The sequence below is a fragment of the Cervus elaphus genome, chromosome 32 (genome assembly GCF_910594005.1).
Source record: "Cervus elaphus chromosome 32, mCerEla1.1, whole genome shotgun sequence".
Taxonomy (NCBI): Eukaryota; Metazoa; Chordata; class Mammalia; order Artiodactyla; family Cervidae; genus Cervus; species Cervus elaphus.
Window position 1 is genome coordinate 31,197,436 of NC_057846.1, and position 25,567 is coordinate 31,223,002.

The 25,567-nt window shown below is 37.7% G+C and overlaps 1 protein-coding gene across 8 annotated transcripts in view; it reads left to right on the forward strand.

Moving 5' to 3' along the window:
* The window catches only part of DLC1 (DLC1 Rho GTPase activating protein), a 412,922-nt gene that overhangs the window by 290,738 nt on the left and 96,617 nt on the right, over nt 1-25,567 (forward strand). Inside the window, exon 6 of one of the 8 annotated variants that reach the window (XM_043893671.1) lies at nt 8,907-21,644. The exons of 6 other annotated variants lie outside the window; for them this stretch is intronic. In XM_043893671.1, the coding sequence (XP_043749606.1) occupies nt 8,907-9,301 (395 nt within the window). In that variant the 3' untranslated portion in view covers nt 9,302-21,644. Of the gene's footprint in view, nt 1-1,013; nt 21,645-25,567 lie in introns of those variants that run through there. One more of the 8 variants, XM_043893672.1, reaches the window with a different exon arrangement.

Below are 25,567 nucleotides of genomic sequence, written 5' to 3' on the forward strand. Positions count from 1 at the left end.
AAAGTATTTTGTATTTCTATTAAGTGAACTATAAAAGCCATCAAACTAGTTATGTGAAATGATTTTCTTTAATACTCTACCTCTTTGTATGTGATGCCTTAATATAAGATGGGAAGCAAAACAGTAACCAGTGTCACAATAAATTAGCCATGGAATGACTACAGATATCAAACATCTCAAAAACTTAATTTATCTTTAATCATGTCTTAAAATGCATACTTCTGTCCCTCTGAGAGTGTACATTGAATTAAAGGACTCATTATGACCATAGAGCATGTGTCTTGGATTTTTATCTAATAGTAATGCGTAAACTTGAGAAAATAGTACACATACACTGTATTCTGCCACTAACTTACAGTGTGAAACCAGACAAAGCATTTCTGGTAAAGTGCAGTATGTATGTGTGTTCACTATCACAGAAGCAGCACTAATTTCTCTATGAAAAAGTGCAAGTGTTAGTCACTCAGTTTTGTCTAACTCTTTGCGACCCTATGGACTGTAGCCCACCAGGCTCCTCTGTCAATGGGATTTTCCGGGCAAGAATACTGGGAGTGGGAATACTGGGAGTGGGAGGAAGAATACTGGGAGTGGAGAAGATTCCCTTCTCCAGGGGATCTTCCTGGCCCAGGGTCTCATGCATTGCAGGCAGATTCTTTACTATCTGAGCCACCTGTATCTTTACCAAAAGATGAAAGTATATGTGAGATAATTGTATTCTAATTTCCTAGGAAAAAACTCAAAATGTAAATCAAAAGTAGCATTCATCAAGAGTGTTATATTCAAGTCAATTAATCAATTTTTGGGAAAAAATTATTTTCAAACTGCAGAAAAAAGGACAATCTCTGTTGTTTTGTTCCCCCCAAAATGGACCCATGGACATGGGCATCTCCCCTTCTATGTGTTGCATATGCAGTTTAGTGTTCTTATTAGCTCTCTTCTAACCAGTGGTGAGTTCAGAAATACTTGTTCCATGGGAAGGAAGTGAATGATCTGTTTGCCCTCTTTGGTTGTAGGTGCCAGCCAGGCTGTTCACATTCCTTCCTGAACTCTGTTGGACCAATCTCTTGACTTCCCCTGTTTGGGAAATCTTCAGATGTAGATGTGATGATTACATTGGTTGGAGTGCCTGGAGAATGAAGCCTTTGAAAGCGTCCTGGGGCTGCCTCAACAGTCCGGGGGAAACATGCTCTCAGTCAAGAGCCACTTTGAAAAAGAAGTATGGTTTTCTTCCCGGCAGAACTCCCACCTTTACATAAGAATATCAGCTTTCTATTTAAAATCACACAGGGGTATAGAAGAAACAAACATTTCCGCCTGTGCAACAGACTTTAATTAGTTGAGATTAAGTGGCTGAGCTCTCCAAGAATTCTTCAGATTGGCGTTTCGTTTCCTGATACAGATAGGAAAACTCATTGAAACCCTCACAAAGAGATAAATGACTGAGCCCCTAATCCAGGAGCCCATCTTCTGTTATTACCTAGAAAATTCCTAGAGAAGCTTCCATTTTTTGGGTTTGTCTTTGATGGTTAACTCACCCAAAGCATTATACTATTTGCGGGGTGAGAAAGTTGGCCTTTGGCTCTCGGGTGAGCAGCTGCAGTCGACAGAGCTGGAAGAGAGAGAATCTGTAAGCATTCCACCCTGCGGATCACCACCCTGTCTCACCCTTACTGCACATGGCTCTGTGCTAATAGGGGGCAAGGAAATGTCCTTTAAGAGGAAGTAGCTCCCTAAGGAAGGAAGTGGGCAGTGCAGGAAAAACAAACCAGAACCTTCTCAGAATAGAATTCACCTCTGACCACCACTTGAAGCTCCCCACCCCAAGTCCGAGTCCTGCCGGACAGGGATACACATGTCAAAACCTGTCCAAACCTGCCCTGCCCTTAAACAATCGCCAGTGTTCTAAAATCAACTTCACTGGCGTTTGGAGCTCCCAGATACTACATAGGCTCTCACGTCCTTAATAAACAGATGAGTCGACACCATTTGTTCACACTTTGCAAAGAATTTTACATTCCTCCAGCAGCAGCCAAGAAGCAAAAAACATTAATGAGATTCAGTGGCCCCTTAGTTCATGAATAAGCTCTTCTGACCAGCAGGGTGGCCATCTGCTCATTGGCAATGAGATCCTCTAGAAAATAGGCTCTGGTTTCATGTACATGTCTCAGAAAACAAGTAGCTAATCTTTGTTTTTATAGAAGATTCACTGTTTTTGTAAAAGATTTTCAGTTGTTTTATGGAGAAAATATGTTTAATTTATTTTATTCTGAAGCCCGGAAAGTCCAAGATCAAGGTGCCAGCAGATTCAGTCTCTGCAGGGAGCTCACTTTTCTTTTCAAGTTCTCATCAGAATCAGCCTGAACAGTCCATTTATGACAATGGCCTTTTCCTTAGGCTTTTTCTAGCGTGCACCTGAAAACTTTTCCAGCTTCTCCTGTAGCTCAGCTCTGGTCACCTCATTCCCCAGTTCACAAACCTTCAGAAGTCCCTCCATTGCTTTTGAAATAGAGTTCAAACACTTCGCTTGGCACTGAATGTCTTCATAACCTTGACCACTGCTTCTCCAGGTTTCCTTTCATTTCTTATACTCTGCATTCCTTCACCCTGGCATGAACATATATCATGAACAGGCATCATTTTTTTCCTCTAATTTTTCCAGTGTTGGGGCCAGGGAGTGGGTGAATTGCCCACTAACTCTTAAAGACTTCTACTTACAAATGTTCATTTAGCCAAAGCAAGCTACATAGATACATATATCTTCAAGGAGGTAGTGAAAGACAAACGTGACATATACCCAATAAAAGGAGAATTGAAGTACTGGTGAGCATTTCTAGGGGCCACCGCACTCTAAAACCATCATGTGTTAAACAGAAACAGTTTATGTGAAATACTATGTAACTTATAATCAAAAGATCCCAAATGTTTGTAATCAAAAAGAAAAGGTTTTGTTGTCAGATATTTTATATGCCCTCAGAGCCTATAGTTATTCCAAAAATTCAATAATCTGGTCATAGCAATTCAGGGTAAAATAAATGCAAAAAGAAACAGCTTCTTAAACATACTCTCTGTACATTTTCCTTTCTTATTAGAGTTAGTTTCAGACATTCTTCACATTTTTAGGAAATCGTTTGATTTGTTTCTGTTTTACTATGTAATTTAAAACCCTCTACCTTTTACTGAAATATATTAACCACTGAAAAATTAAAAGCAATATAAAAGTAGAAACAGTTGAAGCCAGTTTTAAAGACTTAAAAGACTAAAATAAAATTTTCAAATATAATACTCTACTTTCATATATATATATATGTATGTATTCCTAGCAGTCCAATAAAATGGAGTGCTTGTTGTTCATTGGAATTTGACATTCCAGTGGTGTTAGCCAACCAAGTAATTCTTTTTTCAAGTTTCCTGCTCAAAAATGTATACAAAGAAATGTTTCTATACCAATTAATATTGATTTAACATCAAGTTAAAGTTAGTTTTATGTATTCTCTTTTTGCCTTATTTAGTGAATATCCTTGGTGGTCAGCTTTTTCTTTTAGACTTTTCAATCCTTGTTGCATTGAAGAAAAGTATCAAAGGAATGATCAAAAATAGACATAACACAAAAAGTTAGCTTCAGAGACATAAATATATTATAATGTTAGTTTAAATGAGCATTTATTGTTCTTTAAACAAAGCACAACTGTCTTAGGTGCAAAGATGCCCCACAAGATATTAGACACCAACTGAGAGACTTGTGGGGTGAAGGGAAGGTGCAGTTCTTGTCTGATGAGCTAAGGAAACAGTTTTTATTGAGTGCCTACTATGTGTACTACTCTGTACTAAGTGATTTAAATATAGTCTGTCACATTATCCTTTAACAAACCTATAATGTTACTCTTCCCTTCTCTGCAAATGAAGGCATCAAGGCACAAATATTTAGGAAGATTGCAAAAGGTCACACAACTAATAACTGGTGGAATTAAGATTTCAACCAGGTTTGTTCAATTCCAAATCCTAAACTCCTCTCATTATGGTGGAGAAGGGAGGCATAGTTCCTAGAAAGCAGAAAGGTGTGGAAGAACAGTATCTCGGAAAAACAAGCGGCAGGGGCAGGAGGAAAGCTGTGCTAGGAGATAGAATTCTGGAATCACCATGGGGTGCCTCGGGTTTAGGAGCTCTTTGGAAATTTTAGCAAGTAGAATTTGGGGAAATTCTGGTGAAGGAGCAATCAGAAGGTAAAGTCCAAGGGGAAATTGTTAATAATTAGTCTCATTTTACCATGTTTCTAGACATGTTTCTAGCCTATATAAAACATTATCAATATACTCAACAAAATGCTGATATGAAATGTAAATTTCCTTTCTCAAAACACTTTTAGTACAATGGCTTAAAGTCCAACGTGGGATAATCTACACTATCTACCTTTTTAAATTTTCTTACCATAATCTGAAGAGTTTGAAGATACAGGGCTTCCTCTATCCCCCTCTCATCTACAATAGCAAGGGTGGGTGAAGAAATCAAAAATATGTTTTTGAGGATGGTTCTAAGTTTCCTGATGTAATATGTCTGTGATATCTTCCATTGCACAGTACTGTGAGTGCCAGAGATTGCCAAAATATTAATTGATGAAAATAATCAAAAGGCCTTCTTAGACTTCAGAATTTCAACCTTCTTTGTTGTCTCTTAAAAGAAGAACTAACTTCTCCTTGGCAGTGCTTTCCTTGGCATTAAGAAATGGAAGCCTTTGGAAGCAGTTTTTCCCATTGTGTGGAATGGGTCCCTGGGGAAGGATTCTGGTTGCCAGCCAGCTTTGGAGGCCTCTCTCCAGCCTAGATGTCTCTATTTGGGTGTGCTGCCAGCAGCAATCATCGAGGTCAGTGGTGTCTAACATCTCCCCAGGAGAGAACGAGGTGGTGACACGACAGCGTTTGTTTAGTTTGTAGGGAAAACTCGTGAAAGGTGACGACCTTAGTTCAGGGCTGAGAAAACCCAAAGAGTTTAAAGTGGCTCAGAATTGAAGACTTGAAAGATAGTCCCTTCACCCCCTTGTGCACAGGAGTCAGCCATCTCCAGTCCTCCTTTGGCCCAAGTCTGCCCCATTAGGTTTGAGATCCAGTCACCTCACACCTTCTCACTGGGGCTACCTCTCATCACTCAGCCCACAGCCCTTCTTGCCGACATTCCAGGCTGTGACTGTGTGGTTGTCACCGTGCTTCCCCTGCAGGACACACAGTCACACCTCCTGAGTCTGTTGATCTCCACGTGAATGGTTAACAGTCCTTATTTGAAACTGTATATTTTTTTTTGAGGGGGGACACTTTAATGCAACAGTGAATCAAAAGCCATATTTAGTCCCTAAAGCAATGATGTATGGAACTCTCTGATGTAGAAAAAGGAAATATGCTCTGTGAGTATACACCTCCCTCCTTCACAGGAACACAGTATCTATAAAACAAATGTTATAAAAATTGATGAACTGTGAGTGAGCCAAAGGATATTTGCTCCTTTTCTTAAGGGTAAGAAGACAATAATATCTGATTACAAAATCCAAGGAACATAGCATCCTACTTGATGTGCTCACTTATTGATAGTTGTATTTAACAGTCTGGAAGCATTTGGTCTCTGAGGAAAATATATTTTGTGCTTTAAAGCAATTCTTGCCTGGACCAAAATTAGAGAGTATAATTCTATAGTTATATTCTGTAGTAGAATGTAACTCTATTATAGAATGTAATTATAGGAGAATATAAAAGGACTTACCCCACTTGTCCCACCAGCCGTTCTGCTCAGGCCTCCATCTTTATTTTGGTCACCCTTATCTTTCTTTGCTGAAAAGTTCAAATTTTGTATCTCCTGTATGCTCAGAAACATACCTTGTTCAAAACAACCCTCACTGACATCCCTGCTACTGAACCATTACCAGCCATTCAGTTTTCTTTATTGTTGCAAAATACAAACTTCACCATTTTAACAATTTAAAAATATGCAATTCAGGAGTACTTAGTGTATTCGCATTGCTTTGCATGCCACCATTATATAGGTCCAGAAAATTTTGATCACCCCAAAGGGAACCCCTCATACCCATTAAGCAGTCACTCCCCATCTCTGTTGCTCCCCAACACCTAGAAACCACTGATCTGCTTTCTGGGTTTGCCTGTTCTGGATATCTCATGTAAATGCAGTTATGCAATATGTGACCTTTTGTGTCTGGCTTGCTTCACTTAGCATAATATTTCAATTTTTACCCATGTAGTAGCATGTATCAGAATTTCATTCTTTTTATGGGTGAATAGTATTCCATGTATGACTCTACTACATTTTATTTATCTATCCATCCAATGACGGATGTTTGAAATGTTTACACTTTTTAACCACTGTGAAAATATATTTATTATAAAATATATTTAATTAGCTATTGTTCAGCTGTTGCGAACACTCTTGTACAAGTTTCTGTTTGAACATCCATTTCCAATTCTTTTGTATCTATACCTAGTAGAATTTTTTGAGTGATATAGTTATTTATTTTGAACTTATTCAAAGGATAAACCATTTTACATCTACCAGCAATGCATGAGGGTTCCAATTCCTCTGCATTCTCACCAACATTTGTTATTTTCCATTTTTTAAATTATAGCTATGTTAGTGGGTATGAAGTGGCAGGTTATTGTGGTTTTGATTTACTTCTTCCTGATGGCTAGTGACCTGGAGCTTCTTTTCATGTACTTGTTGCTGTTATCTTCTTAGGAGAAATGTCTATAGACTTGCAAATATTTTCTTTCATTCTGTGGGTTGTCTAATAAATGATAGAAGTGATTTTAATGCCCATTTCTTAAAATTCTGTAGCCTAGACTTTTAATTACTATGCCATAAAACTCAAAGTCAATCAGGAATGTGAGGATATGGTCAGCAGCTCCCATATGAAACTGGAAGGAGAGGCAAAGGTCCGTAATATTTATTGAGTGCCCAACATCTTCAGAGAATACAAAGAAAATGCATTCTGCCCACACTTGAAGTCTCATGGGGAGACATACCAGACCCACATCATTCAACTAGAGAATAACTGCGGGCTCAGCCAGCGACTCTCAGCCACCTCTTGGCGCCAGAAGATGTTTGGCAGTGTTTGGAAATACTGTTAGCTGCCACAGCTGGAGGCACCACTAGCATCTAATGGGTAGAGACCAGGGATGCTGGTCCACCCATTACAATGCACCAGGACAGCCCTTCCATAGCAGAAGTTATTTGTCTCAATATGTCAATAATTCTGAGGCTGAGAACCTTTAGGCTAAATTTCGGTAAGGAAGTTTTTCAGAAAAAGAAGAGAAAACTTTGTGGGAAGCCTGTGGCAAGGAAGGGACCCGGTCTAGCTGGGGACAGGGCTGGGGCAAATTGAGCAGAAGAATATTACCAGTCGGGGAGGAGTGTGGCCAGTGGTGGGAACTGAAAATGAGCTGGAGCCAACTGGAGTAAAGAGTGTGTCATGGAAAGGAAAAGCAATAGCCAGAAAAATGGTTTGGAGCTCAGAAGCACTGGGCTCTAACTTGGCAACTGGGTGGCTTTCAGCAAATCACTTGACCTTTCTGAAATTCAGAGTAACCCTCTGTCAATAGAGATCATTTTAATCAAATGAAATCCCATGTGTACAATCAATTTCTAAGAGGAAATATGAAATATTGCTGTTAACTTTATGATTGTGATTGTTACCAGATTGGGTTGATTGCAGAGCGTCAGGACCTTGAAAGCCTGGCAAGGAGATGAGGTTGGGTCTGACGGGACCATCTGGAGCAGAAACCCATTAGAGCAGAGGGATGCTGTGGGTGGTTTATTTTCTCATGGAGCAGGGAGGCAGTGTGGTAAGGACGACCATCTCGGACACCTTTCCAGGGAAGCAACATGAGTGCAGGAGGGGCCGGCTTGGAGGCAGCTGGGGGAAGGCCCCACCCCACCATCCCCCCAGGGGGCTGCTGCCCCTGTGGATGCACTTCCGTGACCTGGTAAACTGACTACCGCAGCTCTGCTGAGGATGTGTTGGGGAGTGAGTCGTGGCACTTTGCAGAGGTGGACAGAAATGCAGGCAGGTTACTCCATGAGCTTGTGCACTGGTTTTGTGTAATGAGGTAGAATTGAACAAGTTAAAGCTATATGTGGTTTCTAAGAGTGACTGTTTAATAGTTCATAATCAATATACAATGGAATTCTAAGGAAAACTGGATGCTGAATTTTCCTGAATTTGTCCTGCCTTGCAGAGCGCTTGCTGCTGCGTGCTTAGTTGTGTCCGACTCTGCTGCTGCTGCTGCTAAGTCACTTCAGCCGGTCCAATTCTGTGCGACCTCGTAGACAGCAGCCCACCAGGCTCCTCTGTCCCTGGGATTCTCCAGGCAAGAATACTGGAGTGGGTTGCCATGTCCTGCTCCAGGGGATCTTCCTGACCCAGGGTTCAAACCCACACCTCTTGCATCTCTGCATTGGCAGGCAGATTTTTTACCACTGTGCCACCTGGAAAGTCTAAGCATTATTATGGTAGTATTTTTGAAGCATATATAGATAATGGAACACATTATCTTTGAGGTTTTATTTTCCCATATTCAATCTTTAAATTCAGATTTTGCCAGCCTGGCACCAAGGCAGAAAATTTCACAAGTTAATTATTTTTAACTAAATAATTTATTTTTAAGACATTTGGAAAATGGCTGCCGGTTTTATCTTGTCTATAGAGAATGTTGACTGTAGGCTTCACTGGGATGTAAGCTCCTAAAGGCCAGGGGTTTGGGGTGGCTCTGTTCACTGTTGTAACCCTAGTTCACTACTATAACCCTAACGCTTAGAACCAGTGCCAGCTCACGATAACACTCGATCAATTGTCAAATGAATGAATGAATGTACGAATGAACCAGAAGTATGTGCTGTCTGTGCATTCTCCCCAGGTGGCTGTGTGATTGATCAAACACTGTGTACATCTGTGGGGCTGGGTATGACAGCACCTGACCCCCATCCTGAACCAAGGCTGTTATCAAGCTGTCCACCGAGACCCATCTCTTGTCACTCATTCGTGGCCATGAGCACTCACATCAAGCGTTTTCCGCTCTCCTTTTTACCTTCTCTGGGACCCAGCAGAGGTGAACCAGTACTGTTGGAAGTGGATGCAGATAAGAGCACAAAGGGATCAAATTTTCCCCCTCGGAAGTGGCAGCTGGTTTGTCTCCTTACACCATTCCCCAAAAGTGGCCTTTCCATGTTCCGAGGAAGAAAACATCGTCTGGGCGGGTGTGCGCCTGGCAAGACTGTTGTACTCCATTCTCCTCAGTGGCTACAGAAATAAGGGCTCTTCAGTAAGACTTGACAAGATGCCAGTTCCGCCAGCGATAAGAGAGGCCTGAAACCTCAGCAGTCACCGCAGGCCACAGGCCCTGCTTCCCCAGGTAGGGCTGTGAGACCGCCAAACCAAGCAAGGAGGAGAGCTATCTTGACAGCCTGTCAGCAGAGTTCCAAAAATATAAAATGTGGCTTTCCTAAAGAACTGCTGAAACAGCAGAAGAATGCTAACTCAGTCATTTAAGGATGTTCTTCATGGTTTGAAGGACTCGCTTTGCCTATTTTCCATTCTCTTTAGCCATTCTGAGTATATCTATGTTTCTTTCTTTCTTTCTTTTTTTAGTATTTTATGTATTTATTGACTTGGCTGCACCAGGTCTTAGTTGTGGCATGCAGGATCTTTAGTTGTGGCACTCAAACTCTTAGCTGAAGCATATAGGATCTAGCTCCCTGACCAGGGATCAAACCAGGGCCCCTTGCATTGAGAGCTCAGAGTCTTAGCCCCTGGACCACCAGTGAAGTTCTCATTCTGATTATTTCTCAGTCATTTATATTAATAATGTTTGCTCACTTTCTACATCAACATGCAAATTGTTCTTTATGATACCTGAGCTCTTCATGTGGTGTAGGGGGAAATTCCAGGATATATCTTCTTATAAAGAAAAACAGAAAAAAAAAAAAGTACTTACTCTGATGTGAATTAAAGTACCAAATTCTCATGAAACCTTAGTCTGAGGTGTTATTGCATTGTGGGAGCCTTAACTGCAGACTTGGCCAAGGCTGCTAAAAGATGAAATTTCATCATTGAAGAGGAGCCAAGGAAGGGAAAGGAATCTGCTGGGGGTTTCTTTTCACTGGAGATGGAATCCCTCTGTTTCAGATTTGATTCATGGGCAAAGCCAGCTTTATTAGTTTTCTTTCTTAATGTCTTATCTTTTAAAATGCATGTCCTTGTGGTAAAAACCAAAAATTTTCCAGCATCTTCCCAAATTATATGTTTTCTGAAAACATGAAGATTTTTGATAAACTCAGTGAGGCATTTTTTGGTTAGAATTTACATAGAAATATAGAATATGCGTTTCAAGAATATAGTGTCATAGATTGGAAGGTTGTGCTTGAGGATTTGTGATGTGGGCTTCACAGGTGGTGCTAGTGGTAAAAAAACCCACCTGCCAATGTAGGAAATGTAAGAGACTCGAGTTCAATCCCTGGTTTGTGAAGATCCTCTGAAGGATGGCATGGAAACCCACTCCAGTATTCTTGCCTGGAGAATCCCATGCACAGAAGAGCCTGGTGGGCTATATCCATAGGGTCGCAAAGAGTCGGACACAACTAAAATGACTTAGCACACATGAGGGTGTGTGATACATAACTGTGAGCCCATACACAGCCCATACCCACGCAGAATGTGGGTATGACTGCACATCATGAGGTTTGCGTGATCATTTTGCTTTCCTGAGCTACCTACAGCCAGTAATCACTCTTGAGGGAAAGTCTTGTTTTCTCAGTATTTTTAAGTTAATTATTGGGGCATTTTAATGTTGATATTATCCTGCAGAATTTTTATTAAAAGTCTTTCACCTTCATCTCTGAGACTATAAAGAAAGGCAATAAGTTAATAAAAATTAATATGAATAAATAAATGTTACTTTTAATTGTGAAATTACAAATAAATTATAGTTAAGCTCCCACCACATTAAACATCTCTTCTCAAAACTTAAAGAATCAAAAGTAAAGCACAAGCCATTTTAAAATTCTCTATTATAGCAAACAGAATATAGCTATGCAAATAAAAACCAGTCCAGTACCCTGGAGTAAAGCAAATTTTGATCAGGTCAAACTAAAATGAGTGAAGTCCAGAAGTAGAAACAAACATTTGGTCAAATGGGAAACATTTCTGGACTTCTGCGTTTCAGACCTGCCTGCCTCCCAAGCTGTTATATGGTGATATCGAAAATACTTCACGTATCACAGAGATAACATGAGGATGAAAGGCATGTTTGAAGTTCTTGAAACTATTCTGAGAAAGCTACTTGAGAAAACACAAGCACTGTCAATGATACCAGGCAGCCTGTCATTAAAACCAGGTAATTGAGACTTCCTGGCAGTCCAGTGGTTAAGATTTCACCTTCCAATGCAGAGGTTGAGTGTTCAATCCTTGTCGGGGAGCAAAAAAAAAAAAAGAAAAGCATAAAACAGAAGAAATATTGTAAAAAGTTCAATAAAGTCTTTAAAAATGGTCCATATCAAAAAAGTCTTTTAAAAATTCAAAAAGAAAAAGCTGGGCCATCATTTTTCATCCATTTCACCTTTCTCTCAAATTTATGACATTAAAGTATCACATCAAAATGAACATTTTCTAAATCAATCTTCGTTGGTAACATGAGTGCCAAAAGCAACACCAAAACCAAATCCTCAGATGAAGCAAGATAAAAAGAAAATACAGTCTTAGGAAATGAACAAACCCAAATGCATTCATTCATTCGTGTATGTCAAGCATTGTCCTAGGTGCTAGAGACATATCAATAAACAGTGCCATCACAGCCCCTGCCCTTATGGAACTTACAGTTCAACAGAAGAAACAGCAGTTACTGAGTGTTCCAGAGAAAAGCTGAGTACTCTTTAACTGTGTCTTAACAGAGTGACCCAACTTATCCTAGGAGAGGATTAGGGATACAGATAGGATCAAGGCAACTCTGCAAGCTTGGACGGCCAGCATGGCTGGTCATCTTATATGACCAAAATAAAAGAATGCCATTTATCTAGCTGTTAAACAGAGATGGAAGCCTTTGAAATATTAAGTTAAATTCTCCCTAGAGTGTTTACATATTTATACCACTGTTAGTTTAAATTGAAGGCACCAATTATTTCTTGTCCATCAGGCAAGGTGCCAAGCATTTGTAGGAACAACTTTTCTATGTTGAGTAAAGTCCTGGTTATGATTTATTTAATCTCACGCTTAATCAGCTGCAGTTTGCCAACATACAATGTGTGAGTTGTGTTCAATTTTCATTCTAGAACACTAATCTTTACAACACATAGGATTGTTTTACCTGCCAGGACCTCATGGAGATTTTTTAAAAGTCCCCCACTCCTTGCTTTGGGGTTTCTTTGGTTTTCTTTTCCTTGCTTTTCTTTTCAGTGCCAACTGACTTTTCATTTCTATTTTATAGCTATTAGGCTATAACAGTTTCAGTGATAAGGAAATAGAAAAAAGAAATTGACATTTCCCTTACCAAGCATGATATGGTATTATATTGGTGTTTATCTAGTAAACAGAGGAAGCATGACTAGTATTTGTTGGTAACTAATGCAGTGGATGCCAATGGGTTTTAGAAATAGATCGATGTTCATCATTAAAAGGTCCCTGCAGGAGATATCTATCATTCTTCTCTCTGCTTTTACTCTCCCACCCCATCATTTGTTCAGGAGTTTTCAGTCTGGAAGAATGAGAAAACTAAAACACTATTCATTTTAGATTTCTATTCTACTCCTACAGATCAAATGACCTAGATTACTAGATTATTTAAGATTTATATGAAGAACTTCAGAGAAAGAGATTTAAAAGCAGCAAGATTGATAAACGCCTTATGTAGCTTTCATTTTGAAGATAATGAAGGCATAAAACAGTTTCTCCAAAAGATGTCAAAATATGCATGTTTAACTAAATCACTTAACGGATGGAAAATTCAAAGTGGTTCTATTGAGCCACCAGTTACCAAATAACAAATAAGTAGGACCATCTGCCTTATATCAAAGTAGTGATTTCCTTCTTTCCAAATGTCTGAGAAGGAGCTTTTCCAAAACTGATTTAACATGATAAATGAATTTGCAGAAATGATTTTGAAATACAGATCTCTATTGGAGATCAAATCCATTGTTTCTGTTCACTTTATGTTCCAGTTTTACAACTTATTAGTTTAGGCTCAGTGTCTTTTATTTCTTCTTCTGAAGTTTTTTGCTCCCAGTAAATATTATAAGCATTGTTAATATATTTCAGTCCTGTAAACTTGGATATTCTCCTTTAATGAATATTTTTAATTACTAAAACACTATTTAAATGTAGTCAGAATTGAAAAAAATGCTTAATACAAAAGAACAGCAGAGAATGTACAGGCTTTAGGAAAATTCAGTAGAAAAATCAAAGTCATCAGTGACTCTTAACATTCTCTTTATTTCCTTATTCTTTAGCGTTCTTTACATTCTTTAGCATCAACTAAAACAAAATAGCATGAAAATCAGTCAATACAGACAATATAAATTACATAAACTTAAGTTGGTTTCCTTCTGCGTTCCTCCATCTTCTCACAGGAATATAAAACCATGCCCTTCAGAAATTCAAAGCTATGGAAGCTAAAGTCACTCACTGCCCCTCTCCAAATAATGACTACTACACAGTTAATTTTTGTTTTCTTTATAGAAAGCTTTTATGATATCCTTCCTCCATCATCAACTCCTCCAGCTTTTAAGGAAATACTTATAAAACTATCTTGCTTCATTTCATTGTGTGTGAGTGTGTCTGTCTGTTGGTCTGTCTTTATCTCTATCTGTCTGATCCTATATTCAAAACTCCATTGCCTTTTTAATTTTATAACTCAGTCGCTAAATCTCTGTTGTGAAGCCATGATTCATGATTGATCTGAAGGTCTGGGCATTGCAGAAAGGAAACGGAAGTTTGATAAACTATCAGATAAGAGGAATTTAAAGTTGGAGAGTGACTCAGACCTCTGGTCAATTTTTAATCTCCATCCCCGTACCAAAAACAGGAAAACTAATATACTAACCTTGAAAACTGAAATTGTAAATCTGCAACTTTTGGGTGAGATTTAATACCCTTTTACTGGAGGAAAAAAAAAAAGTGATAACTGCTAACAATTGTGTTTATCTCCACAATTTTCTTTTAAAGGCTGACCAAAGTAGAGACAGAGATCCTGATAAAATGTTTTTTAAATTCAGTTCTTTGCCTGGAAACTCCAAGGTAATCAGATGGATAATTTTTATGAAATTCATCATAGTGCCCCTACTTTGAGATTAAATTTCTTGAATTCTGTATTCAAATATAATAGAACCTCATGAAAATCTAACTTTGTTTTAAACATTTTGATACTTTAGAAAAACAACAGAAAAACAGCTCTGAGATATAGTACAGATGTGGCCTTGCTTCCTAAGAAGTCCTTCTTTTGTCAATCATGATTTATAATTCACAGAGGTAAAAATTAAGTGAACTTTGAGTCAAGATATTATGGTATATTGAAACAAATACCAGATATTTTGCACTTTGAACCAAACAGCATAACTGAACTTCTGAGAAATCATAACTTACAGTGGTCTACAAACTTTACGCTGAGTATACACCTAAGTGAAATATTTTGAGTGCATACTATGTGTTATATGTATACACATTTATATATCTCTAAAGCAGAATTCCTTAGACTGCACTATTGGCATTTTGGGCCAGGTAGTTCTTGTCATGGGGGATTGTCCTGTGCGTTGTAGAATGTTTAGCAGCATTCCTGTCTCTACAGTCTAGATGTCAGAGTACCTTCCTTAGTTACGACAGCCGAAAACATCTCTAAACACTTCCAAATGTTCTCTTATGGGTAAAATTGCCCCAATTGAGAACCACTACTTTAAATCATCCACATGTAATGTTATGTGTAATAATACTAATATATTATGTAAAGCAAACATGGAAAATGTCTGTTTTTAAGGTTGAGGTTTACATTTTAGTAGTGCTAAACATTTTTTTTGCTTTCTCTATAAGTGTTATCATTAATAATTTTTAGAAAAAGAAATGTGACAAACTGTGCTTCAATTTGTTTTTTAAATCTTGATGTAACTGATTGCATCCTGATTCAAACTGTCAATTTATTTAAGTACTTGAATTTAAAGGCCACCAGGCAAAGGATAGGTAACTCTAGTTGGACAAAATGAAACTGTGAAACTTTTGAACTGTATCATGGTACAAAATTGTCCATTCAGTCTAAAGAAAGGATTTTCCTGAAATTTCACTAATAAATATCTTTGTGTTGATCCCTTAAAAACAAGTAAGAAATTGCATTTTTATATTTTTAACACATATGCTTGAAATTACTGCAACTCTTCATTTAGAAAAAAAAAATAGCTAGTTAGAAAGCTGTATTCAGTTTCTTTTAACTTTGCTTATGGGAGTTTTAATAGGAGACACAGCACATAATTTTCAATAAAAAATTCACATAACAATGCACACATTTCCAAAATATTTTCAGAGTGCTTTGTAGATAATCCAAGTTGTTTGTTTATTTTAAAAAGCAGTTACTTCCCCCCTCATTGTTTAAATGTCACCTTTATCTTGGGGAAACAAATCATATAGGATTTTTTTAAATGTATGTTCAGGGCATGTAATAGTAACAGCAACTTATCATCATAGAAATTTTAACAAATTTTAAATATATGCTTTTTTTAAAAAAGAAAAATAAGTAACTTATCTTCAGGTTCAAGTTCTTTCCTGTAAAATAACCAGTGAACCTCTGTATAATAATGAGTGATTTTTGTGATCACTCCCTACCTCATTTCAAATATTGTAAAGAATTCACTATGCTTTATTAGTTTCTTAAATTAAAATCATTAGAATGTCAACATCATCCTATAGCATTTTATACACTTTTAGTTTTTACTTCCTTGCTAAAACAGTTCATCTATTAATTTTGCAATGTTGTCTCTGTAAACTTAGCCTAGAATACTTTCTGTGGTTAAATTAACAGCTTTTTTGAAAAATATTATTTTTATTGAAAGAGTTATTTATTATAAGAATATCACCTCATTGGTTTTTCTTTCCTTTAGTGACTCATAATACAAGTGAGAAGGTAATCGTTCATATTCCATCATTGAAATAAAATTTAGCAAATACTATATAAGCTGAGACCTATGAAAAACATCTGTGCTTTCATTTAACTATACCATGCCCTTTCCATTACATAATTTGTTATAAAAGTTGTTTCTTCAAATTTTAATAATATTTACTATGAATTTTTTGTGTTTACTATCAAAGGAATGTAATCTAACTTGACATTGTATTTTTTTCAAGGATTATTTTAAGCATTTTTACCAAGGCAAGAACAAGTGTTTCCTTAATATGTCTTTGGTGTATTGACTATCAAGTGAAAATTTTCAATTGTGGCTTCTAAACATTTAAAATTAAACATTAGACTGAGTATCACATAATTAATCATCATGGAAGCAATCAAAGGAGTATATTTTGGATGCATAGACTGGATGCATCATACTAATTATTATAAACTTATTGTATTCTTATCTGACATCTCAAGGTGTACTTTTACCCCAGGTCAAGATTCATTCTGAAAAATCATAAATATCAGTACGAATATCAATATGTGGATATTACTATAGTCTTTTTGAAAATTTCATGGCAGAGGCAGATGGAGGAAGACATTTTGCCAAATCTGATTTGTCAACATATCAAGAGTTTACATTAAGAGTAGAATAAATATCAGCTTTAGCTTGTTCTTCATTATGTATTGACTGATTAGCATTATTTTCAGTCAGGTTTCTTTTCAAATGCCATAGTGTGTCTTTTAAATCTCTAAGATTACCTCTGTTTACCCATAGGTGAGTATTTTGGGGGGGCGGTTGCTGTGCTGGGTCTCTGTTTGGCATGCGGGCCTCTCGTTGTGGCGTGCGGGTCTTCTCTAGTTGTAGCACTCACTCAGGCTTAGTTGCACACTCATTGGACTGTGAGATCCCACTTTCAGGGCCCTGCCTTACAATATGCATTAGGTATCCTTGGAGGTGCAAATAATGTGTATTAGACTGCATTGCAGGCTGAAATGAACCCTGTTTTCCTATAGAAAAGTAAAACTTGCAGTGCCGTCTCATTTTTCCTAGGGTGACCTCCCAGTAATGCCATCTGGGCTATAATAGTTTCATTTTAGCATGTGATCACAAAATGCTCCATTACAGGAATGGCCCAATTCAAGCAATATGATCGAGAAAGTGCTAAGAAACAAGCCAATTAGTGTCATAGTTACAGTTACCGTCCAAAATACAAGACAGGTGCTTGGACCACTAACCAATTGAAAAGCATTCTCTCCACTGAGTCATAGGTAAAAGCAGTGGAGGAATTTGACCACAAGCATTCTCATAAATTTTAAAAACAGTTCTCTGGCTGAGTTAATAAATGAATAGAATCGTTCAGAATTTCCAGCTGAAGTGTGACAAGTAATTGGCAAAATCGGCAAAATATCTAGTGACCATTTAAAAAGATGTTATGTTTTAAGATCATTAAAGCACAGCATTTTATTTGCTGATGATTTATTTCATTTGTAAAGTATCCTACTCATAATGAAATGAAATAGCCATGACTTTAGCTTAATAAAATATTTTATTGCTTCTAAAACCTGTGAGTATATAGGTGTGTGCATATATTACCCTGAAATTGTCTAGATCTACAGTAATTTATTTATTTATTTTTATGTAAAAGTGTTGTTTTTTTTTTTAAATCTGGAATTTGAGCTTTGTCCATATCAATAATCAAGAGAGTACTAAAGCTATCTTTAAAGTCTGAGGGTAATAGTGTATTTAAGCTTAGTCTGTGCCAGGGGATCTCATTACCTTGACCTTCAAATATCTGAAAGTAAGTGAACTTTGTGACAAAATTTACAGCTGTCAGAGTTCAGCAGAGCCCACAGGCCCTCTGTTTTCCAACTGCTCAGCCCACACAGACCCTGTATGTTAGCACACCCAGGGGAGTTAGTGTTAGTCCATGGGTCCATTTGTCCTTGGAGTTTGCTAGACTGAATGAAGACTTCAGAACTATTTCTGGTTTACAGCAATATGTTTCTTAACAGGAGTTTTTCCTCCTCAGTGTTTTTGCCCCTACAAGCCTCAAGAATCTTTTCAAAGTCACTCCCATGATAGGTGTGCTGCAATGACTCTGTTGACCCAAAGCACATCAAAGACCCAAGAAGTTACTAACGCTTATGAGTATGTGCGAGACTTGTAATGGTGTCTCCCCGCAGGGTTACAGCAGAGGGAGGGAAATGAGTCAGCACCAACTTTTAACAACTCCCCTAGTGAAGAGGTTGGATTTGAAATTAATGCAAAAGTACAGAACTCTTTTCTTATCATGTTATTTCCCATCCATTCTGTTTTGTTTCCCAAAAGGTTTATTTCGTGTAAAGGACAGAAGTTCTATCACAAAGCTATTTTAAAACGAATTTCCTCTTCTGTCCATAACCCTGAGGAACACTGGCCTTTAAAAGAGGGAGCCTGTGTTTACAACTCAGTACAGAAGGAGAGGAAATATATTCTTAGAGTAAAGCCAGCCAAAAAAACAGATGGGATACCACCAGTTCACTCTATCAGGCCATGCAAACAGCTGACTCGTTGTTTAGAGGGGATTATACACAGCCTCAGGTTTGTTCTCTTTCTTCCTTTTCATAGAAAATTCATTCTTCATGTCACTTTTGGCAATTGTCCAAGTTAGAAATGCTCATCCCAGCATAATTCCAAAACCAATAGAAGGAAACTAGGCACTTATCACCTCTTACTTATCTTCCTTGTTTCTAATTTCCGAGTGAAACTCCCTACTCATTATCTTGGCTGAGTAGAGCCCAGGTATTGTTTAAAAAAAAAAAAAATCACCCAATAAAAAGTTTAAAAGAAGTGAGCATGGTCATTATTGACACTTCATTCTGAGTACCCTCTAGTACCTTACAACCTGAAACAGAAAACAGAAACTTTTAATAGGACAGTGTGTATATGAGCATCACCTAAACACTATGAGGTCCAAATGATGTTAGGTTAGGGAAGGACAGGATAAAGTGAGTGAAGCAAGTTTCAGGAGAGACATAGGAATGGATCCTACTTTCCCACTGTTCATTTTGTAGGAGAGACTGACTCTGACTAAAATCTCAAGGTGTCCTTGACAAAGAGAGGACATGTAATATGTTAAAAGGGAGAAGTTTTAATTTTGATAAATACGAAGTCATGGTGTAGGAAGTGAAATAAATGTAGCATGAATGAATGTGAATTAATTAATAAAGAGGAAAAGGATGGAAAAGTGCAGGAAATAGGCAAATTAGGAAAATGTAGGGACAGAAAAAAGATGATAATCTAAGGAAGTCTGAAGGAGAAAGAACCAGGTCATTTGGCCCAAATATCCAGGAGTAAAATTGTATATATAGTATTCAAGATATATTTTAAGGAAATAATGAGAGATACATATTCAGTATTGCTAAGGTGTAGATGAGAATGTCCAGAATATAGATCAGGCATTTTAGTGACTGCTAAAATCACAGTGGCATGAATTGTTTTTTCTTCTTAATTAGTAAACTACAATAGCATTTAAATAACTATAATAGTGACTATGAATTTTATTTTAATGTGTTAGAAATGAGAAATTTTTCTTCTTGGATACATTCCCAGCTGTATTTTATGATTCTGATAGTTGTTCAATATTGCCTTCTTAAATTTACTTTCTTAATATAGTGAATTTTTGATTGATTATTATCAAAGGGCACAAAATATTTATGAAGATTTTTTTCTTACATATGCTTTTAGTTTGTTGTTATTTAGGTTTTATACTCAGGTAATGTTTACAATGTAAACTGTAATGAAAGTGTTTGTTCCATTCTTTATTGTTCTACATGTAAAAAGTCTTTCACATAGCAGCTTGTCACAACATATTTTACAATTTTATTTTTTCATCTCAAAGTTACGTCAAAAGAGAACAGTTGTTTTGAACACTCTGAAACTCACCTCTGCATGATACCTTCAACCTTGAATGGAGTCCCACACAAATCAGAAATTGTTTGTTTGTTTGTTTTCCTTTTCTCCCTCAATTCCCAGTTTCCTTTATTACTGTAGAGGAAGAGGGGGGAAATTCCAAAAATAAAAAGCCTGCTTGTTTCATAATAACTGTCCATATGAAATTCAATGTACTCAATCATCTGAATCAATTCTCTTTTGTGCTGTATAATTAGAGTTGAGGCTATAGATGTAAAACCAAAGACAAATCTTGGTTCCATAGTACGTAGAGTATCAACATTGAAACTCATCTTGTAGACATTGTTCATTGTCAAAGTTCCATTGAGAGAAAAGACCAGTAGTTAAGTCTAGTTCCATTAAGAATATAGATGACAGATCCAGACCACCTGGGTGTGGATTTCTATTCTGCCCTTCTTTAGCTGGGTGACTTCAAGCAAATTATCTCATCTTTCAGCATCTCAATTTCCTTACCCGTACAGTAAGAATAATAGTATACTTATAGGATCATTATGAGGATTAAATGAATTAATACATCTAAATCTCTTAGAACGTTGTGGGCATATTATAAACACACAGTAAATGTAGACTGTTAGGAGTCACTGTTACTTTTTAAAAATTATTTCTTTACTATCATTTTAAAGAACAGTGATGATACTTGTAGTATTTAGTGAAATTGAGCATCCTATCATGCTATAAAGAGTGGTGCTGCAGAGTAGAAAGAGCATGAGTTGGACACAGGAGACCCAGTTTCAAGCTCAGGGTCTTAAACTCACCTGGTCTGCAGTTTTACTCATTTCACTTATCTCTACGTCATCATTCATAAAGCCATAGAAATGACATTCTCTCCTTACTGTCCTGTGTGGAAGACTTATACAAAATATAATTTTAACATAAAATAAGAACTAATTTAATATAAAAAGAATACTTTAAAATCAAGTAGGAACTATCTAATGAAAGTGTATTAAAGAAAACAGTGAGAACACAAGGGAGCAGCAAGTGTGGACTAGCAGAGTCGAAAGAAAAGCTTCCCAGGGGAAGTTATGTTTCAGAGGTATCCTAAGGAGTGAAGAGAAGTGTACTAGTCAGTGAGTTCAGTGACATAGAAAGAAGTCATGTCTGGACATTGGTGGTTAGGGATGAGTTTACAGTGAAACTTCATGATAAACTGTAAATTGCTATTAGTGGTGTATGTTGATTGAACTTCATGATCTCAATGTCATACCAAGGAGTTGCAGCTTTATCTGAGTTGTTAAACATCTAAAACCAGGTCCACTGTCTCTGTGCTGCCTTTGTAAATAGTACCAGTTCAAAACAAACACATCACTATGCAATCAAGAATTACTGGCATTAATTTGAGGAGTGAACATTTTTTTCTTTGTCCCCTTGCCAATACTTTCTAAAATTTATTAATGTAACATAATTATTGTATTATTTTATATAATTGATATTACATGTTATATAATTTGTAATCATTATTATTTTTATGGGCTTCCCAGCTGGTGCTAGTGGTAAAGAACCCACCTGCCAATGCAGGAGACATAAGAGACACAGGTTCGATCCCTGGTTTGGGAAGATCCTCTGGAGGAGGGCATGGCAACCCACTCCAGTAGTCTTGCCTAGAGAATCTGTTGGACAGAGGAGTCTGGCGGGCTACAGTCCAGGGGTTGCAAGGAGTCAGACATGACTGAGCAACTAAACCACTAGCTTCCTGGAGATTCCTTCATTCTTTTTTTTGAAAACTTTTTTCTTCAGTCTCACTCCCTCTTTTTAAAGTAAATCAAGGGCTTAAATAGCTACCAATTAGGGAATCTAATCAGCATACGATAGCTTCTATTAACAATGTTGACATAATTGCAGTTTTTTCCTGGTTTCAGAGGAAATGTAAGATCAGAAAGGAACTGTACAAGGAGTATCTACTGAAAATGAAGTATCATAGAACCACAGAATCACAGGATAGAAGAAAGTGCAAACATAGTGCCTGTCCCACAGTGGGCTGTGAGATACAATTGATAAAAGAAGACTCCTGTCTCCCAAATAGTGGCCTGTGGATCAGTAGTAATAGACAGTTTAATTTATGTTAGTGCATGTTGAAATGAGAAAAATACAGACAATGTTATAAAGCTTGGTGTTTTGTTCTGTTTTGTTTGGTAGGAGAGGGTGACTATTTTAACATAGAAAAACACAAAAAGATAACAGACATTCTTGCTTCCTGCATCCAGAATTGAAAAGTGTGGACATTTTATCATATTGGTGTTGTCATTTTTTATATAAAGAGGTAAAATAGTGTAGATCAAATTGTCGTCGCTTTTAAACTAGATGTCCCATCTAGTCCCAGTGGAATCCCATGGACAGAGAAGCCTTGGCAGGCTACAGTCCATAGGGTTGCGCAGAGCTGGACACAACTGAAGCGACTTAGCATGCACGCATGCAAGCACACTAGTCCTCGTCTCTTTTCCCATCCACGCTAATGATTTGACATTTCTTCTTACATCCACATGTGTGTGTATGTGTATGTATATGTGTCTGTGTGTGTATGTGTGAATATAGAATGTACGGTATTAGTTGTTGTGTGTTTCAGGTTCACAGATGGTACATCTTTCATAGAGCTGAGTTTATTTAGTATTACTCAAGAACTATCCTTTATTCTTACAGTATTTCCTTCCTATTCTTCTTAGCTTTATCCTTTGTTCTGTTAAATGGTTGTAGTAAAAAAATAGCAATTAAAATATCCTTAAGTGGCAAAATAAAAAGCTGCAGCCTAAATTTCTATAATGATCCCCTTGCTTATTTTTAGATGTTCCTTGAAATCTAGGAAAAGAGGAGTACTTTGGTAGTTAAATCAGTGTTTCTGCCCGTGACCATCAAACGTCCACTTGGACACCTCCAGGGAAGGGCATGTTATTTGGTATTGTGGCATCTTTACGGAGACCCCTCAGTTGGTCTGGAATCTATTTCCACGTGGCCTCTGCTGTGGCCATATTCTATACTTTGATATCACACAAGCAAAAACATTTAACTCTCCTTCACAGAAGTCCTTCAGTCACATGGAGAAACTACTAAATTTTCTCTGAATCGTCTTTTCTACAAATTAGGTATCCTCCTTTCAATCAACTATTCTCTTGGGACATGGTTTCAGTAGTTATCATATGTTGACATGGTTTCAACAAGCCATGTTCACAGTCCCTTTAGCCTGATGGCTCACCATTGACGGGAGCTCTTTATTTATATGTGAAGGGTCAGAAATGCCATTGCAGCTGTCACTATTTGTAACAACATTTTGATGAGATGACTCATCTGCTTTTGATCTTGCAACAGAATGACTGCCATCACTGAATGCTGCAAACTCTATCAGTCGACTTCAACAGGTATCCTGGGGAGTCTATGCAACTTGAAAAGTGCACAGCAAACTGGCAATGTAAAGTGGCATTAGCTCCCAAAAGTTTCAAGGGTCCTGCCATTCCTTCCCACATGGTGGGACACTATGTCATCAGCTGTGGCCAAATAAATGAGAAATAGCGAGAAAACTACCCTCAATATTTTTCTCAGTGTATGCATAGCATTTTTTTTAAAAAAAGAGGTTTTCTTAGGTCTATTTTCTCATCTGTAACAAAACCAGAAAATTGAAGATCACAATGCTCCCTCAAATTGACTATAAAAGGGTTAAAATTAGTTGGGTTTTTTTTTTTTCCAATTCCCAAAATGAAGTCCTTGTGCTTTTGCCAAACCGTCAGGCTTTGACTGTGACAGACAGCCCTCCAGATCAGGTATTTGACTCAGAATCAGAGAAGGATTTGCACACATTTTTGGAATGTATTCACTTCCGGGTACACCGCACATCAGGGCCTGCTTTTACTCTGGGACTGTTTAATGTCATCAGGGAAAGCATTCTTTTTGTTTAAACTTTAATAATATATTTTATTTAGCATAACATATGTAAAATATTCTAGTTTCAACATAAAAGTTACTGAGATAATGTTCATCCTTTAGGAAAAGCATTCTTTACAAAAATGCAAAGTGTTATTTTCACGTAATATTCCAAGGTGATCGGTAATGACATGTGTAAAGGGTGAGAGATGATTCACGGCAGCCCACTCAGCTCCCAGGGAAGTTTCCGAAGCCGAGGCTGAATCATTCCACAAGGCGATTGGCACGAGAGCCTTGGAAAGCCGTTCTGATTGCAAAAGCAGGCCTCTCACTTTCCTGAGGATGGTGATGGATGTCTCCCCTAGAGGACCTGGTTTACTGGAAAAATATGACATTTGATAAATATTTTGAACCCAGATATATTTTCTTACTAGGAGAATAAGTGTACATTTCTCTTTAAGCGAATGCACATTTGGGGGTACGCTTATTCTGGGACTACATACTTGCCACTCTCTTTTATCAACCTTTTAATGAATTACTATATTTAGCACCCATTCAAGCCCGCACCCAAAAACGTGCTGATAAGCGTACTTACTATGAAACTCTGTGTCAAGCATGCTTGTGAACTTGGGAAAGGACCACAGATAGTCCCTATAAATAACCCAAAAAGATACTCATTTCCTTCGAAGACTTATTTAAAATGAATATCTGGTTGAAATCCAAAGACTTCTGGCAGATTTCCATCTCCCAGGGAGCACCATGGTAATTACAACTTGTTGGCATTCTTTTCAGCAATTTCAGAAGGAATACCAAACCAAGAATTAAGCACTGAAAGAGGTTGAATCATCCTTTCACCCTTGAATGTACTCATTTCCTTTGATTCTGGCCAAAGTTTTTTGGAAGATATTCTTGTGAACTTCCGTTACTGTTGTAAGCAGTGGAAAAACAGAAGGCAACCACCAGGATTGGGTTGCTGCAGCAGAAACAAAGATAAATGCCTTTGACCCACTGCATTAGTAGGAAGCAGTGGGAGCGATTAGGGGATTTCAGCCATAACTGCCGTGATGCAGATATAGCACTAAACTATCGGCAAGTATGGTGAATTCTGTTCTCTTGTAACTTTGAAAATAACATTTTTAAAGAGTCCCCACCTTGTTTTTGTTTTGTCATCCACAGCGTTGGATGGGCCTCCTCCCTCCTAATTTAAAAAAGATAGCTGAAGAAATGTTTGAGGGAGTTCACTGGTGGTCTAACGGTTAGGATTTGGTGCTTTCATTGCCATGGCCTGGGTTCAACCCCTGGACAAGGAACTGGGATCCCACAAACACATCCCCCCAAAAAGAAATATTCGTGATGTTCCTATTTGATTTGACATTGTCCCTGATAGTCTTGAAGTCTTGTCCCTCCTCATAAGGGAGGAAAGATGTGTTGAAAAGTCAACATGGGACTAATGTAGCAGTGGTCCCATGGAAGCTCGAATTCCTTAGTTAAATGATGAAAGTCAGTAAGTGTGAATGCACTCTGAGCCCAGGAGGTCTCTCCATTAGGAAGACTTGAAGAGAGAAAGCTCAGACTGGGCTGGATCAGAACAGACCGAGAGGAAGAGGTTGCTGGTGAGCAAGGGGATAAGGCAGGAAGTAGC